This window comes from Rhodotorula toruloides (genome assembly GCF_000320785.1).
Source record: "Rhodotorula toruloides NP11 unplaced genomic scaffold Scaffold1, whole genome shotgun sequence".
In the NCBI taxonomy this organism is placed as follows: domain Eukaryota; kingdom Fungi; phylum Basidiomycota; class Microbotryomycetes; order Sporidiobolales; family Sporidiobolaceae; genus Rhodotorula; species Rhodotorula toruloides.
The window spans coordinates 828,011-844,879 of record NW_015622961.1 but is presented as its reverse complement, the minus strand read 5'-3'; the positions used below and the strand labels follow the sequence as shown (position 1 = coordinate 844,879).

Sequence of the window (16,869 nt, the reverse complement as noted above, 5' to 3'; positions counted from 1 at the left end):
CGTTGGGGGACTCGGGCTCACGTCTCGGAGCAGCCTGCGGGGACAGGCGAACCCGCAGAGCGCTGCCGCGTGAAGACGACTTCTCCACTTCGACCTCACCGCTTCAATCCTCGCAAAGCGTCCGCTCGGTCAGTACGCGCGATAGGATGGGCTCGAACGGCACGACACTCTGCTTTCGCACTGGGCATCCTTGCTGTCGCCGACGATGGTCGCAGGCCTTGACCTTCCCAACAGCTCTCGACTTTGCAGCTCGCCCGCCCTCGCCCAGCAGCCACGCACGACTCATACAAGCCCGACGAGCTTCCAGCCCAAACCCCTTCGTCCCAGCTTCAGAACGGCAATCTTGGTCGAAACCGTCGTCATCCAGACGGATCGACACATGAAGACCCTTCGACCATTCGACGGGTTCTTTGGCTCGCCGCTCTTCAGCATCGCACTTCTTTATCAACGCTTCACTTGCGAGAGTGCCCCGTGGCTTTGACGGCAACCCTCGTCCGCCAGCCTGCAAGCGGACCTTCCTTCCCAGATCCCCTCTTCCGCCCTCATTTGCCCAGACGACCCCTCGAACATCGACGCGACATGTCAACGGCGACACCGACGACAAGGGTTACTTCGCCTCCGTTGCAGGACCCGGTCGAACGCGCTTCCATGCATTCTCTGCTCAACTTCAAGATCCGCAAGCCCAGCTACGGTCCTCGCCATCTCGCACTGAAGAACCACGCCGTGGCTGCGATTGGCGAGTTCGTCGGGACTTGTCTCTTCTTGATCTTCGTGTTCGGAGGTACAAAGTGCGCCGAACTATCCGCCTCCGCCCGCCGCCATACTGACCCCGATCCTCGTCCCGACAGCGTCGCAAACATGGCTGTGTCGGACGTGAACAGCACGGCCAACTCGAACCAGACAGGCTCGACTGCAGCTTTGCCGAACACTTCGAACCGTGCGTCTCCTCGTTGCCCGCGGAGGGATCGCTCTGACCGTCCCTTTCCGCCTCAGTCCTGTACATCGCCTTCTCCTTCGGCATCTCCTTAACGGTCGTCGCATGGTGTTTGTGCGTCTTTGTATGCCAAGCGCAGGTCTGGGATCAATACTGACCGACGGCGTCTTGCGCGCAGCTACCGAGTCTCCGGCGGTTCGTTCCGTCTCGCTCGTCTCTCTCTCCACTTTCGCCGACTTTCTCTCTCGCAGGCCTGTTCAACCCCGCCATCACGCTCGGCATGTTCCTCGTCGGCGCAATGTCACCCGTTCGAGCCGTCATCCTCGCCTTCTCGCAGATCCTCGGCGGCATCACAGGCGCGGCCATCACTGAAGCTCTCTTACCAGGTGCGCCGACCTGCGCAATTCGCTCGCTCTGCCGTTGACCATTTCCTCACGCTAGGCAACCTGATGGTTCGCACGACGCTCAAGACGGGCATATCTGTCGTCCGAGGATTGTTCATCGAGATGTTCATGACGGCGCTCCTCATGCTCGCAAGTGCGTTGCTTTCTAGCAACTCGAAAAGACACGAGTCACTTACCATCCTCCTCGCAGTGTACGTTCGTCGAGAACTCGCCTCGCTCGATGCCTGACTCTCTCCATTACGCAGTCTCCTCCTCGCTACGGAGAAGCACAGCGGAACGTTCTTGGCGCCTCTGCCAATCGGTCTTGCGCTTTTCTGCTCGGAACTGGTCTCGGGTGCGTCCCTTCCTCCGTTCGTCTCTCCTAGGCGCACTGACCCAGCTATCGATGACGCAGTCTACTACACCGGCGGTTCTCTCAATGTCAGTAAGATCAGCTCGCACCGTATCATCTTAGACAAGCGCATGCCTCCCTGCGCAAGATCTGCCTCGCAGGCCGACAACTCCGATCCCTCACTTCGGCCTCATGCGACCTCCGCTTCCCGGGAGGTTCAAGCTGGCTGATGCGTCTCTTCACGCAGCCGGCTCGCACTTTCGGTCCATGCGTCGTCCAGCACAAGTTCGAGTCCTACCACTGGCTCTACTGGGTCGGACCTGCACTCGGCGCCCTCGTCGCAAGCGGCTTCTACCACTTGATTGTGCGTCTCGTTCACACTCTCGGTTGACCTCCTTGCTGACCTGAATAAGCCTGCAGAAATACCTCGAGTACGAGACGGTGCTTTCGGAGGACGACGAAGACGAGGAAGATGAGGAGGAGCAGGTCGCGTCACCTCAGCAGGCCGACGCGCCTGTCTTGCAGATCGCTACCGACGCCGCGGGCGCACCGGTCGTTCAGGCTGTCACCCAGATGGCGGCTGGCGGGAAGGTGAAGGGACATCAGCGCTACGTTATCGAAGGTGGGTGGCGTTTTCGCCCGTCGATGAGCGAGTCTGACGCTCTCCTCCGCAGGAACCGGTCTTGCCGCTGCACTCCTGCAGCGCATGGCAACAGAGCAGCACCAGCAGCATCGGACGGGCCCTCACAATCGCGGTCGGCAGACGCCTTTCACGAACCCAGCTTACGACCAACGCTTTGAGCGCCTCGAAGGCATAATGAGCAAGCTACTCGACGCAGTCGAGCAGGGTCGTGCGGGCGGAAGCAGTGCGAGCGTTGCGACTACGGCTGCCGAGCACTCGCTCTCCGCCGAGGAGAAGGTGTAGGCCGTCTTCGACTATCTAGGACGTTTCCGAACACCGGCGTCTTTGCGTTCGCCATCAGCTCCAATGTAGCCATCCTTTGCATCTCCCTTTCACCCCTGAACGTCAGGAGCTGAAGTTTCCGACAGCCGCAAGGACGCACGGTACGACTTCGCCTCCCGCCAAAACCGCTTCGCAGAACGCACTCGACGCAGCATTGCGGCCGCTTCTTCCACCGGATCCTAGTCATTAGCGTTCAACTTCTTCGGCCAGGCGGTATCGAGCTCTCAACCGTTGACCTTCCCAAGGCGGTCGCCGCACAGCGTCAAGGTCGGCTCTGAACTATCGTTCGGCGAAAGAACCGCTCTCTCGTTCCCGCGCTGTCGACAATGCGCGCCTGTGTCCGCCGCAGACGTCGATTCGGAAGACTAGGCGCTTCCTCGTATCGTCATGCGCCAGGCGACTTCTCACCTTGACCTTCTGCTCGACTCTCTGCTACGCCTCCTGCTCTCCTTAGGTCTCATTCGCTTGTATCTACCCGCTCAGAACGACGCACGCATCAGCTATGCCACGAGACGGCGACATTCCACCTGCCCGCGACCCGCGCCGCTCCCGTCTCAACTGGCATATCCGCAAGCCGACGTATGGACCCAAGCGTCTTGCCGTGAAGAACCACTTCATTGCAATGTGCGGTGAGATGGTGGGAATGACACTCTTCATGATCTTCAGCCTCGGCGGGACGACGTGAGTCTTTCCTCGTTCCAGCCAAATGCGCCTCGCTCATTCTTCTCTCACAGCGTTGCCAATATGGGCGCAACGAGTGTCACGGGCCAAACGCACCCTGGACAAGATGGCTCAACGGCCACAATGCCCAACACGTCAAATCGTGAGTCGTCTCACTCCTCTCCCAACCTCCGCCGGCTCACGACTGCGTTTTCTTTCCAGTCCTCTACATCGCCTTCTCGTTTGGCATCTCGCTCACCGTCATTGCGTGGTGCTTGTGCGTCATTCGAGAAGTTCGCGGAGCATCGAGACGAAGGGTTGACTTGGAATCTCCTTATATCGCAGCTACCGAGTCTCCGGCGGTTCGTCATCTCCCGCTCGCTCTTCTTCCACTCTTGCTTACTCTTCTCTTGAACACTCTGTCGACTCTCGCACCCCTTCCCTCACTCTTCTCCCAAATGGTCGGCTGTCGGATCCGTACCTTCGCTGTCCGCCAGGCCTGTTCAATCCCGCCGTGACCCTCGGCATGCTCCTTGTCGGCGCTCTCAGCCCTCTTCGAGCTGCACTCCTGGTCGTCTCGCAGATCCTGGGCGGCATCACCGGCTCGGCCATCATTCAAGCTCTTCTGCCGGGAACGCTCAACGTCCGAACGACCCTAGCCAGCGGCGTCAGCATCGCCAGAGGGCTCTTCATCGAGATGTTTATGACTGCGCTATTGATGCTAGCCAGTGCGTTGCATCTCCGCCATTCGCGCTTTGAAGCTGCTGACCTGACCATCTCTTGCAGTGTGCGTCCCAATGTCGCGTCGCTGCCACAACTCCTGACCCCCTCTTCCGCCGACAGTCTACTACTTGCCGCCGAGAAGCATCGCGGCAATTTCATCGCTCCTCTCCCCATAGGACTCGCTTTACTTTCAAGTGAACTCGTCTCGGGTGCGTCTCGTCTTGAACGCCCCTCAATACGCTTCCCTAGCTCAGGCTTTCTCCTTGCAGTCTACTGGACCGGCGGGAGCCTCAACGTGAGCTGCTGTCGACATAGTTTATCCGCAAAGCGACTCTGAACCTTCACAACAGCCCGCCCGCACTTTCGGCCCCTGCGTCGTCCTCACAGAATTCTCTCGGTATCACTGGATCTACTGGCTCGGCCCTGCCTTGGGAGCGACCATTGCAGCGGGATTCTACCGCTTCATCGTTCGTCCTGCTCGACCTTCGGAAGTCGCTGTGCTGACCTTGTTCTCCCGCAGAAATTCCTCGAATACGAAACTGTACTCGGTCCCGAGCAGCCCGACGAGTGCCATCATCCAGTCCTTCAGCTCAGGTCGTCGACGACTCCTTCAGCAGAAGGCGTCTCTGCTGGCGAAGGCGTCGAGCCAAGCGAAGGCTACATGATCGAAGGCGAGTTTGTCCACTTCAGAGACGAATGCAAACTGACCCGTCATACCATAGGCACCGGCTTCGGAGAACTCCTCCATTCGACGTCGTCCGAGTCTCGCAAGTCCTCGTCTGGCCAGCACCGGCACCTCTCGCTCCCCGCCTACGACGCACGTTTCGACAGGATCGAGAACATGCTGTCTCGCTTGCTCGAGCAAGGCGAGATGGAGCACGGCGCGCGCGGGTCCGGTCGCAAAGGCAGCCTTGCGACTCTCGTCGAACACCCTCCATACGAACACGAAAAGATCTAAAGAAGTAGTTCTATGCATGCCTATTGTCTATATCCCGTAGCACTTCTTCGCATTCTCCCTAGCTTGCCGCAATACGTCCACGGTCGTCCACATCCTCTCCCCATCAGCCTTGCTCTCGTTCAGAACCTTGGCGACAAATTCTGCTGTCCAAGGGAGGACGCCGCCATGACAGAAGGGATAGCGCTGCTTGGATGTCATGCCGATCTGCTTCGAAGGGAGATTGGCGGGAGCGAGGTAAGGTGCGTCCGTCTCGAGGAGGATGCGGAGGCCGGCGGGAGAGTCGGGCGAACAGCTCTTGCCGAGGCGTAGGACTACTTCGGCGCTATTGACGTTCGAAGCGTAGGAGATGACGCCGGTGATGCCGATGAAGAGGTTTGGGAAGTGTTCGAGGAGAGCGTCGGCGAGTTCGGGTGCATCGGTGAAGCTGTCGCGACTAGGAGTTAACCTAGCATTCGAAAGACCCGACAGAAAACCTAACGCACCAATGAATGTGCAGACGCTCTCCCTTTGGCACCTCTTCTTTCAGGATAGGCAGGATATCGGTATCCGCCTTTCTCGTGTGAATCGTGATCGCCTTGTCCTGCCCAGACTGCACCGCTAGCCGCAATTGCCGCCGAAGGACCTCCTTCTGCACCTCGCTCGCCGGCTGATTGTAGTAGTCGAGGCCAATCTCGCCCCATCCGACGCATCGAGGATGCTTGTGCGCCTCGACGAAGGTCCGCTCCATCTCGTCCGTGTAATGCTGGGCGACGTCCGGATGCGCGCCGATCACGAAGTGGTAACCCAAGTTGTCCAAGGCGGACAGGTCCTCGACGATTTCGTGCCAGTTGGCGACGGGCGGCGCCTCGCACCACACATCGACAACTTTCGAGATGCGATTCGACAAGTCGGCCTGCAGAGTGGATTCGACGAAGGCGCGGATCGAGTCGTGCTTGCCCGCGGGGTACTTTTCCTTGTCTGCGACGGAAGGTCAGCTCGCTCGAGGAGACTAACTGGCGGCAGGGGACTCACAGGCAAGCCAAGTCGAGAGGACGTGAGTGTGGGTGTCGACCAGCAGCGAGTCTCGGTCTTCCAGCTGCTTTAGATCGTCGTGAATCGGCAGGACAAGCACGTCCTCGTGCGGTGTCCGCGACTTGCCGGAGCGAGAGGAGGAGGCGGAAGCCGGAGTCGAAGACATGGGGTGCGATAGCAAGGGTGTGAAGAGGATCCTAGGAACTCTGAGACGGCGCAAGAGCATGCAACAGCAGAGCCTGTCGCTGCGAGAAGTCACTCGCCGGTGTGGAAGAGGTGAAGGAGGGGGTCTGGAGGTTCGCCTCCTCCCGCTCGCACCCACACCGCTCGTACTGCTTTGTGGAGCGCTGGTCCTGGTTCGAAGCACTGCTTGTATCGACTGAAGGGCGCTCACGATGGCAGGGTCGAGGTATGCCCCTTCTCTCATCCTCATCGCTTCACTCGCCGAAATCGCATGAGCCGGGCTGACGACAGCATACTCGCGCGTGCGTGCAGGCTAGACCGCCTCATACTCCTCCTCGACACCGGCTCGACACCCTCGGTCCGCCTCACAGCCGCCCGACAGCTTGGTGCGATTGCTGGCACTCGAGTCGCCCATCCGTCGACCAACTCACACGGCCATGCGAGCGTCGGGACGGACGTCAAGCTCGAAGAGGGAATGACGGGAGCGTCGAAGGAGGGCGTCTGGCACGGTGTTGAGGGAGAGTGGAACGAGGTTATCGGTTTGGCTGCGAGGGTGAGTTCGTCGTGTTCTTCCCTGGCTGTGCTCGCTGATTAGGGTCACTCCGTCGCCAGGTCCTCCCGTTTCTGCAAGCCAAATCGATGGATACCCGACAAGCTGCCGCTGCTGCACTCGGCTTCATTTCTCGCGCAGTCGGAATCTGGGACCCTTCCTCGACAGCGCCTTCTTCCTCTTCCGCCGATGTCGCCCCGCCTACGAGTGACACGCTTTCGTCGGCTATGTCCTTGAGCGACTTCGACCTCGCTCGCGTCCTGACAGACGGGCAGCTTTTGCTCGGTTCGTCCGGGAAGGAGTATGGCAAGCTCTCGCAGCTCACAGCCGACGAGCTCGCCAAAGCCCAAAAGGACGCTCTCAAGAACCTTGGACTCGGTTTCGGCGACGGAGCGGACGACATTGGCGTAGACGTCGGTGCTGAGTTGGCGGCAGGCGCCGAGACCAATCATGCAGCGCCGTCTGCATCCTCTGTTGCGTCGACTTCGGCGACATTCGTTGAGCCGCCGCGCCCAGCATTGCCTCCGCCGCGCTTCAAGGCAGGAGGAGCCGGTGCGCTTCCTCCGCCTCGATTCAAGCCCGGCGGCGATGGCACGCCTCTCGGTAATCTCGCCGACACCAAATCGCCTTCTCCCGCGTACACTCCTGGACCAGTACCGATCCCTTCGCCCGCCCCTTCGACTCCTGCCCCCGCGCCTACGTCCGCTGCTCCTCCGCCTCCTCCAGCTGCCGCAGAACCCGAAGCCGATCCGTACGTCGGCCTTTCCGCCCGCGAGCGCAACAAGCTCAAGAGGAAGCGCAAGGCGGAAGAGAAGGCCGGCATCGCGCCGAGCGCTGCGCCCGTTCCCGCGGCGAAGAAGGCGAAGACGGCAGACCCGACACCTTCGCCCGCTCCTGTCGCTGGGCCGTCTGGGTCGCCCGCGATAAAGCAAGAAGACGGCACGGAAGACTCGAAGGTCATCATCGACCCGGCTGCGAAGGCGAAGGAGCGCGAGCGACTCGGCGGGGAGATCCAAGCGAAGGAAGCCGCAGACCGCGCCGAGATGGAGGTCGAGGTGGGAGAATGGCCTTGGCGAGGGGCGGTCGAGCGTCTCGCAGTCGGATTGCTGGCGCCCAGCTGGGAGACCCGCCACGGATCAGCTCTCGGGCTGAGGGAGATCCTGAAGCTGCAAGGTGGCGGCGGCGGAATGCTCGAGGGTTTGACGAGGAAGCAGAACGAGGAACGGCATCGACGATGGTGCGAAGACTTGGCTGCGAAGCTGCTCTGCGTCTTTGCCCTCGATCGCTTCGGCGACTACGTCTCGGATCAGGTGAGCGGGTTCCTCCCTCAAAATGATTCATGTCCTGACGGTTCTAGCACAGGTGGTTGCGCCGGTTCGCGAGACGGCTGCTCAAACACTCGCCGTCCTCCTGCCAGCCATGCCGGCCAGCTCGACCGCCGAAGTCCTGCGCATTCTTGTCGACATGGTTCATCAGCGAGACGTGTCAAAGTACATCTGGCAGGTCCGCCACTCGGGCTTGATGGGTTTGAAGTACTTTGTCGCCGTCCGGGCTCATCTTGTCGATGGTGAGATTCGAGGGAACGGGCAGCTCGTCAAGATGGAGGAGGACGAGGACGTCAAGCCGCGGATCGCGCCAAGCGGCTCAATCCACGCCCTCAAGGCAATTGTCGACGCCGCCCTCGTTGGCTTGCGCGACAAGGACGACGACGTCAGGTCTGCAGGCGCGGCGACGCTCGTCCCGCTGACAGACGCCCTTGTCGAAGCGCTTCCAAGCGAGCTGCAGACCCTCGTCGACCTCCTCTGGGCCTGCCTCGGCGATTCGAAGGACGACCTCGCGACGTCTATCGGAGGCGTCATGGATCTGCTCGGTAGGTCCACCCAGCGCCTGATCAACAGCCATGACTGACAGAGTTTCCACTTCTCGCAGCCAAGCTTCTCGCCTATCCAGCCGTCCTCGAGCTCTTGCAGTCACCCTCTCTCGAGTCAGTTCTACCCGTCCCTCGCAAAACCGACGCAGCTGACCCAGCCATTGAGCAGAACCCCGCTTCCTCTGCTCATTCCTCGACTGTTCCCGTTCTTCCGCCATACCATCACGTCCGTTCGCCTCGCCGTCCTCCACACGCTTCTCGTCTTCGTTCGGCTGCCCTCCGTCAACTCCTCCTGGATCGATGTCGGCCTCCTCCGCCTCGTCTACCAGAACCTCATCTTCGAAGAGCGGCCTGACATCCGGCGAGCATCCGAGCAACTCTGGCTCGCCTGCCTCTACAGCTTCGGAGCCTCTTCCGCCGCGGTGCAGATGCTCGTAGCGTACAGCAGCCCAGTCCTCTCGGCATGGTTCGCCCTCCTCACCTCACCGATCGGCACGCCCATCAACCCCGCCCTGCTCTGGTCCGCAACAACAAGTCTGAGCGGTCACGGCGGCATGGTCCACAATGTCGACAAGCCCATGCTCAAGCAGGATCTCGCCCTCGTTTCCGTTGAGGCGATCACACGAGGTCGCATTGCGGGTGCCACGGCTCTCGGCGCGTTGTTGGCCATCTGGCCCGTCGAAACGCACGACGACACGTTCGCCCCTTTCCTCGAGTCGGCGCTCGCCTCGACGTCAGCCTTCCAGCGTTTCCTCGCGGCGACCGTGATTGAGGAATGGGCGAGCCAGACGGTTTCCAGCGGACTCGTCAAGCCTGAGCGATCTCTCGCGGAAACATCGTCACTCGTCGCCCGTCTCGTCCCTCGCCTACACGAAGTCCTCGCCACGGACGCCCCGGCCACCTACGCCGAGAACGAGCGGATCCTCACCCGCCTGCGCTCCGACTGCGCGACGTTCTACAGCGCCTTCGGCTCCTTGGGCAAGGTGCCGTCTGCCAAGCTGCCGTCAGTCCCCGACGTTTTCGGTCTTCAGCAGGCGCAGGTGGTTGCGAACAGCTTCAACGCTCTCGCAGCACTTGTGCCGTCAAAGTCGAGGAAGACGGCCATTCCGCAGCTGGAGGAGAGGCTGAGGAAGCTGCAGAGCGGCATTGCATACTTCGAGGGCGTCAAGTCGAAGCACGACCGTCAAGTTTTCGCCGCCATCGCTGGCGCCTGCATCGCCCTCCAGGCTATCCCAGCAAAGATCACGCCTCTTCTTCGCAGCGTAACTACAAGCATCAAGGTGAGCTGCGCGACTCTCCCTCGGCGTCGCGTGCAGCCATTTGACATCCACTTGCTTTCGCAGACGGAGGACAACGTCGACTTGCAGACGCGCTCGGCCCGGTCGGTCGCCGCCTTCATCGACTACTGCTCGTCTCCAGCTTCCACGATTCGTGTCAACCCGTCGCCGAAGCTCGTTGGCAACCTCTGCGCCTTCTTGTGCCAGGACGAGACGCGAACGCCCATTTTCGCCTCCGCCAAGTCGAGCAGGGCAGGCATCCTCACACTTCAGTACAGCCCGGCCCGCGGTACCGCCGAGAAGGCGTCGAAGGACGCACTCGCCGAGACGCCCGAACAAACGGCCGCGAAGCTCGTCTTCCGCGGCGCGCAGCTCGCACTGACAGAGCTTGCGTCCCGCTTTGGGTCTGAGCTGCTCGACAAGGTGCCGAAGCTATGGAGCTGCATGGCAGATCCGTTGATCGAGATGTACGGCTCCGGTGAGTCGCACGTATCGCTGAACACTTCCCCCCTGAGCTGACCGTTCGCGCGGACTAGGCGATGTCGTCAAGGGCGACGCGGTCTTGTCGGGCGACGACCGCAAGGCGCAAGAGCTCATCGACTGCCTGACGGTCCTTCCCGTCGCGTCTGCAAAGCTCGAGCCGACTTTGCATAAGCGGCTTGCCTCGCTCCTCCCTGCGCTCGCCATCGCGACTCGCAGTCGCTTCGCCGTTGTGCGGTACGCCGTCGCCAAGTCGTTCGCGACGTTGTGCGACATCGTCCCCGTGGATGGCCTGCGTTTCGTCGTCGAGAGCGTTGTTCCGGTGCTCGCCGATCCGCTCAACGTTAACCACCGGCGTGGCGCGATTGAGCTCATCTCCCGTGCGCTTCACCTGCCTCCGCGACGATTCGTAAAGTAAGGCTGACGAGCCCACATCGCAGACATCGTCGACCTCCTCGACGTCAAGATCCTCCCCTATGTCATCTTCCTCGTCGTGCCGGTCCTCGGCAGGATGAGCGATCCAGACGACGACGTCCGGCTTGTCGCTACGAACACCTTCGCCACGCTGGTCAAGCTTGTGCCGCTCGAGGTAGAGTCGTCCTCTCCGTCTTGTCAGCGTCTTTGCGCTGACTGCTCGTTGCGTAGGCTGGCTTGCCCGATCCTCCCGAGTTTTCCGACGAACTGCTGGCAAAGCGCGCAACGGAACGCGAGTTTCTCTTGCAGCTCCTCGACGGCAGCAAAGTCGCCGAGTACAAGATTCCCGTCGACATCGGCATCGAGTTGCGCAAGTACCAGCGCGACGGAGTTAGCTGGCTCGCCTTCCTCGCCCGCTACCAGTTACACGGCCTCCTCTGTGACGGTGAGCTGGGCGCGATCAGCTCACTTCGGTTTTGAAGACTGACGCTCTCTTCGCAGACATGGGCCTCGGCAAGACGCTGCAGTCGATCACGATTCTCGCAAGCATGCATCACGAGCGCGCGGAGCGGTACAAGGCGACCAGGGCTCCGGATGCCGTCCACCTGCCTTCGCTCATCGTCTGCCCGCCGACTCTCACCAGTCACTGGCAGCACGAGATCAAGACGTACGCAAAGGCGCTTCGACCGGTGATCTATGCCGGACCTCGCGCAGAGCGCGAGCAGCTCGTCCGCAACTTCGCCAAATACGACGCCGTCATCATGTCGTACGACGTGGCGCGCAACGACATCGAGCTCCTCGCCCCGATCGATTGGCATTACTGCATCCTCGACGAGGGCCACATCATCAAGAACGGCAAGACGAAGCTGACGAAGGCAGTCAAGTCGCTCAAGGCGATCCACCGTCTCATCCTCTCCGGCACGCCGATTCAGAACAACGTCCTCGAGCTGTGGAGCCTTTTCGACTTCCTGATGCCCGGCTTCCTCGGCTCGGAGAAGGCTTTCAACGACCGCTTCGGCAAGCCCATCGCGGCGAGCCGAGACGCCAAGAGCTCGTCGAAAGAGCAGGAAGCCGGCGCGCTCGCGCTCGAAGCTCTCCACAAGCAGGTTCTCCCGTTCATCCTCCGCCGCCTCAAGGAGGACGTCCTCGACGACTTGCCGCCCAAGATCATTCAGGACTACCACGTCGAACTATCGCCCCTGCAGAAGCAGCTCTACGACGACTTCTCGCATTCTCAGGCGAAGCAGCTTGTTGACGGCGAGGTCAAGAGCTCGTCGACAGCGAAACCTCAGCACGTCTTCCAGGCGCTTCAGTACCTCCGCAAGCTCGTCAACCACCCTGCTCTCGTCTTCAAGCCGGAATTGCCACAGCATCAAGCAGCTCTCGCCAAGGTCGCTGGCGCGGACGCTTCGATCCGCGATCTCGCTCACGCACCCAAGATTCGCGCTCTGCAGTGAGTTTGCCTCCACTTCTACGCCTCTCGCACCGGCTCAACCTCGGTTCCATGCAGACAAGTGCTTCTCGACTGCGGCATTGGTGCTTCGAGCGCGTCGGACAGCGTCTCGGACGAGGCAGTCTCGCAACACCGCGCCCTCATTTTCTGTCAACAGAAGATGATGCTCGACATCGTCGAGAACGACCTCCTCCGCAAGCTCATGCCCTCCGTCACGTACATGCGGCTCGACGGTTCAACCGACGTCTCGAAGCGCCACGCCATCTGTCAGACGTTCAACGCCGATCCGTCCATCGACTGCCTTCTCCTGACGACGCACGTCGGTGGTCTCGGGCTCAACTTGACGGGCGCCGACACCGTCATCTTTGTGGAGCACGACTGGAACCCGATGAAGGACTTGCAGGCGATGGACCGCGCTCACCGCCTCGGCCAGAAGCGGGTCGTCAACGTCTACCGCTTAATCATGCGCGGCACGCTCGAGGAGAAGATCATGGGGTGCGCGCGGTTTCCTGCTCTTCCTTCCGCGCATGCTGACCCGCCCCTCGCACCAGCTTGCAACGCTTCAAGCTCAACATCGCATCGACCGTCGTCTCGCAGCAGAACTCGGATCTCGCCTCGCTCGGCACCGATCAGATCCTCGACCTCTTCCAGGTATCCGATACCGCACCAGCCGCCACCTCCGCCCCGTCAGGAGACAAGCCCATGTCGCAAAAGGCCATCCTCGAGTCGCTCGACGACCTGCCCACGGAGGGCGAGTATGGCGACCTTGACCTCTCGGCCTTCACCGCTTCGCTCGCTTCATGATTCATCAACCACTACTCTCGCTGTCTATCTCGATACCCCTCGCTTTGTCGCATGAGCTTTGTCGCATGATGCCTTACCCGCTTGTCGCTACCTGTCAATCGCAACTTCCCCATAACGCGAACGGGATCGGGAAGCTCATCGACCGAAAGGCAAATGCAGATGCGATGCGAGAGATGCGAGCGGTATACGGTGCGAGATTTTGGCAGGGAACGTCTGCTACAGCTTCTTGCCCACCTGCTCAGCCAACGCGAACAGCCGACCGTACTTCCGGTCGATGTCCTCGAGCTGTTGGACAACGTCCTTCTGCCGCTTCTCCAGTCCGCCCAAGACGCCCTCGTTCTCCTTGAAATCGCTCCGAGCCCCACCAGCCGTCCTCCCGTTGGCTGTAAGCTGCTTGGCTTGCACCGCAGCAGCTTCTTGACTCTGCGGCTGGCCCTTGCGAGCCGACATGCCGACCGACCAAGCGTGCTCCTGCATCTCCCGCCAAGCGTCGATGTCGGAGATCATCCGCCTCAAGCGTCCGCTGCTGCCGGGCGTACCATGCGTGACCGATCGAGTCGTACCGCGCTGGAGATGCTGGAGGCGGGAGAGTGGTCGAGCGGGAGTTTCGAAGGGCGAGGTCGAGCGAGGCTGGAATTGGCGGGAAGAGGCGTGCTCGGGCGCTGCGACGGGCGCATTCCCGGTCGTGCGGTTCGGAGCTGTCGCGTCGAATTCACTGGCGTCCGGCAGCGTGAGCAGCCCGCCCCACTCGCGCGCCTCCCAGTACTCCCGCTCTTGCTGCCTTGCGCCATCGGCTGTACTAGGTGAAGGACGCAGGATGGAGAGGCCGGGCGATGAGAAGAAGGAGGAGAAGTCGATAGAGCTGGCGGAGATGGCCTGAGAGCGAACGAAGGAGGGCGAAGATGGCAAGCCAGATGGGGCGGGAGGAGGTACGTAGACGGGAGTCGCTGCTCAGAGGAAGAGGGTGTCAGCTGCTGTCAAAAGAACTCGAAGCTCGGCAACTCACTCTCGCGCAGCTTGCCCCAATCAACTTTTGCGAACCAGGAAAGCGACTTCAGCTTCGCGAAGGATGGCCGAGACGAGGGGTCGACGAGCATGCTGTGGACCGGATGTCAGCTTGGAAAGGATGTGAGGGAGAGTGAGGCAGACGTACCAGCGCATTGCTTCACCAGCGGCTGACGAGACGCTGTCGGTCGTTGGGAAGGTCAAGTGGCTCTGGCGGATGTGGTGCGTGAGGAAAAGGTCGACCGAGGGGCGGCAAACATGCTCACCTGCCACTGTACAATGTGCTCGTACGTATCCGAGATCTCCTCGGCGAAGAAGGGAACCTTCCCGTAGAGCAACTGGTAACGGAAGCGTCAGGTCGTCGCTTCACACGCCCGTAGGATCGGGGCGGCACACACCTCGTAGAGAACGACCCCGGAAGACCAGACATCAACCTCAGCACCATACGCCCTCTCTTCGTCCTTGCCAGCCACTTTCGACGGGCCAGCCCCGAAAGCCCCATCCTCCTCTTCCTCCTCCGCCTCCTGGAAGACCTTCTCCGCATGTCGCAAGACTTCAGGCGCGATGTAGTCCGGCGTACCGACGAGCGCGCGGCAGGACTTGCGGGCGATGGAGGAGGCATTGGGAGAGAGGGGCGCGGCGGAGCCGAAGTCGGTGAGCTGGAGGTGGCCTGAGGCGTCGAGTAGCAGGTTTTGCGGCTTGATGTCGCTGCGGATCCGCAATATGAGCAAGAGGTTCGGTAGAAGATGAAGACGCTAGGCGTACCGATGTGCCCACCCTTTCCCGTGCAACCACCCGACAGCATCCAGCAACTGCGCCATCCACCCTCGCACCCAATCCTCCGAAAGGCCCCTCTCTTCTCCCACGACCAAGTCTTCGTTCACCTTCTCCAGCAGTGTCCACAAGTCTCCGCCCGATGCGTGCGAGATGACGATGTGGAAGGAAGTGGGTGAGAGGAACGAGGCGATGAGGCGAGGTATTCGACTTGAGGCGTCTTTCGAGCGGCCGAGTCGGAGGATCGCTAGTTCGTGTTGAGGTGATTGTTGCTGCGACAGACGAGAAAAGATGTCAGGGGTCTGCAATAGCAAAGAGGGAGTTGTAGGCTGGCTCACCGCCTTCATTCGAAACGCCCACCTCCGGTCAAGCGTCTTCATGACGTACAATCGGTCCATCCGCGAGCCTTCATCGCCAGTAAGCGCCGAGGAAGGCCGCACAAGCTCGACTCGGCTGAAAGAACCAGAAGACGAGAGCGTTGAGAGAGGTGGAAAGTCGTCGAGCGTGAGTGCGGCGCCGCGAATGCGTTTGAGCGGGGTCGGCGGCTCTGCAAACCATAGTGTGAGCTTTAAGGTAGGTGCCTACGTCGCGACTGGCGCACCTCGCTTGTCCTGTTCCGCTGCAAGCAAGGCCAAGTGGAGCTGTTCTTCGGGAGACGCGGTAGACGGGCTCGACACGGCGGGCAGGTCCTTCAGCCGCTCGAGTAGCTCATGCCTTCTCTTGCGCCAGTCAGACATCGCCGAATAGCCAGCAAGCAGAGTTGAGAGCGAGATGTGAGGTGTTCAAGGTCGAGGAGGGGGTCAGCGAACTGATCAAGCTCCCCCATCTCACAGCTCACCGCTTGCTTCGGACTGGAACAGCTTAACAGGCTCTTTAACTGCTCGTACACGCCATGCCATCCGCCGCTGCCAAATCCAAGGCGTACTCGAACCCCGTCGCAACTCAAGCCGGTTCGTCACATCTCGGGGAGACTGTCGCGCAACTACGGCGCGGTGGGGCTTGCAGGGGCGCTGACAGGCTCACGTGATGGCGCAGATGATGTCAAGTACCGTCAGAAGTACAAGGAGTTGAAGGCGAAGCTTGCCGAGATCGAGGAGGTGCGTCGGGTCTCCCTCGAGGATGCGTAAAGGCTCCCAAGCCCCTTGCTGACACACTGCGATGTACAGGACAATACAAAGCTGTCAGTGAAGATTCTGAAGAGCAAAAAGGCGATCCAGCGGTTGCGGATAGAGCGGTCGTTCGTCCGCTTCCTCGTTCTGTCGCTCGCTTGACGGCCGGCTGACGTCTTTTGTCACTGCGCAGCATCCTGTACGACCGACTGCAAGGCACCGTCGCGCCCACGAACCCCTACGCCCTGCACACCGTCACCCACCTCTCCAACCTCGCCGCCTCTTCTTCCTCCGCACCCTCCGACCCCTCCGCCCCTCCCTCAATCCTCGCACCACCATCCTACGCCCTCACAGACCCCGCAGCACCCTCTCTCTTCCTCCGCCAGCTCGACGCGCAGAAACTCGCGGCATTGCAGCATGCGGCTGTACCGACGGAGTATGGGGAGAAACCGCTTGAGGGCGTTGTGGGTGAGCAGCAGGCGCAGAGGGATCATAAAGCGTTGTTGACTGCTGGAGGAGCGGTGAACGGGCGCGCGCAGGCGGGACAAGCGCAGGGACAGGTGCATGGTTCGGCAATGCATGCGCCGGGCGCGCCGCATGCTGCCGTACCGCAGGCTGTCGAGGTTCCGCATCAGGAGCCGCAGCAGATGGTGGTGGACCAGCCTTGAGAAGCGTGAAGGAGGCGAGTGAGGCAGAGGGACAGTCTCCAGCTTGTTGTACGCCGTGCCTCGTCTGTAGCTGTACATTCTCCGCATTCTTCCTGTGAACAGCTAGTCAAGCATCTGTCTTCGCAGTCCAGCAGGATCAAACAGCAGCGAACGAGCTACTCCTCGACCACGCTTCTAAGTCTCGTCGCTCGCAACGGTGCTCGCCTCCCGCTGCTTCATCTCCGATAGACTCGTTCTGCATTCCAGCTCCTGCACGCCGTCTACGAGTTTCCATCGCATCCAGCCGGCGAGAGTGGC

The 16,869-nt window shown here is 61.0% G+C and overlaps 6 protein-coding genes across 6 annotated transcripts in view; 4 read left to right on the top strand and 2 right to left on the bottom strand.

The window, feature by feature from the left end:
• Window positions 1-579: 579 nt before the first annotated feature.
• Window positions 580-2,594, top strand: RHTO_00346 (aquaporin rerated protein; the record flags this gene model as incomplete). Its single annotated transcript, XM_016414030.1, has 11 exons — window positions 580-788; window positions 849-937; window positions 994-1,048; window positions 1,113-1,129; window positions 1,186-1,320; window positions 1,376-1,529; window positions 1,584-1,672; window positions 1,733-1,758; window positions 1,917-2,033; window positions 2,090-2,291; window positions 2,344-2,594. 11 exons carry the CDS (start codon window positions 580-582, stop codon window positions 2,592-2,594), a joined length of 1,344 nt encoding a protein of 447 aa, XP_016277037.1.
• A 541-nt stretch (window positions 2,595-3,135) lies between these two features.
• Window positions 3,136-4,974, top strand: RHTO_00345 (water channel; the record flags this gene model as incomplete). Its single annotated transcript, XM_016414029.1, has 9 exons — window positions 3,136-3,314; window positions 3,368-3,456; window positions 3,516-3,570; window positions 3,639-3,655; window positions 3,791-3,992; window positions 4,080-4,225; window positions 4,286-4,311; window positions 4,367-4,483; window positions 4,537-4,974. The coding sequence occupies 9 exons, from the start codon at window positions 3,136-3,138 to the stop codon at window positions 4,972-4,974; spliced, it is 1,269 nt and encodes a 422-aa protein (XP_016277036.1).
• Window positions 4,975-5,001: 27 nt separating this feature from the next.
• Window positions 5,002-6,151, bottom strand: RHTO_00344 (TatD DNase family protein; the record flags this gene model as incomplete). The annotated part of the gene is made up of 3 exons (XM_016414028.1): window positions 5,002-5,398; window positions 5,457-5,931; window positions 5,986-6,151. 3 exons carry the CDS (start codon window positions 6,149-6,151, stop codon window positions 5,002-5,004), a joined length of 1,038 nt encoding a protein of 345 aa, XP_016277035.1.
• Window positions 6,152-6,380: 229 nt separating this feature from the next.
• RHTO_00343 (SNF2-related helicase) lies at window positions 6,381-13,016 on the top strand (the record flags this gene model as incomplete). The annotated part of the gene is made up of 13 exons (XM_016414027.1): window positions 6,381-6,394; window positions 6,481-6,721; window positions 6,781-8,028; window positions 8,081-8,588; window positions 8,648-8,702; window positions 8,758-9,868; window positions 9,932-10,343; window positions 10,402-10,725; window positions 10,786-10,934; window positions 10,991-11,204; window positions 11,261-12,212; window positions 12,270-12,707; window positions 12,764-13,016. The coding sequence occupies 13 exons, from the start codon at window positions 6,381-6,383 to the stop codon at window positions 13,014-13,016; spliced, it is 5,919 nt and encodes a 1,972-aa protein (XP_016277034.1).
• A 216-nt stretch (window positions 13,017-13,232) lies between these two features.
• On the bottom strand, window positions 13,233-15,532 carry RHTO_00342 (citron Rho-interacting kinase; the record flags this gene model as incomplete). The annotated part of the gene is made up of 8 exons (XM_016414026.1): window positions 13,233-13,963; window positions 14,023-14,114; window positions 14,170-14,231; window positions 14,288-14,359; window positions 14,420-14,729; window positions 14,787-15,067; window positions 15,134-15,342; window positions 15,397-15,532. 8 exons carry the CDS (start codon window positions 15,530-15,532, stop codon window positions 13,233-13,235), a joined length of 1,893 nt encoding a protein of 630 aa, XP_016277033.1.
• A 155-nt stretch (window positions 15,533-15,687) lies between these two features.
• The window catches only part of RHTO_00341 (uncharacterized protein), a gene marked incomplete at both ends in the record, with an annotated part of 1,283 nt that continues 101 nt past the window's right edge, over window positions 15,688-16,869 (top strand). Inside the window, 4 exons of the mRNA XM_016414025.1 lie at window positions 15,688-15,745; window positions 15,831-15,892; window positions 15,962-16,032; window positions 16,098-16,527. Coding sequence (XP_016277032.1) covers window positions 15,688-15,745; window positions 15,831-15,892; window positions 15,962-16,032; window positions 16,098-16,527 — 621 coding nt within the window. The remainder of the gene's footprint in view (window positions 15,746-15,830; window positions 15,893-15,961; window positions 16,033-16,097; window positions 16,528-16,869) is intronic.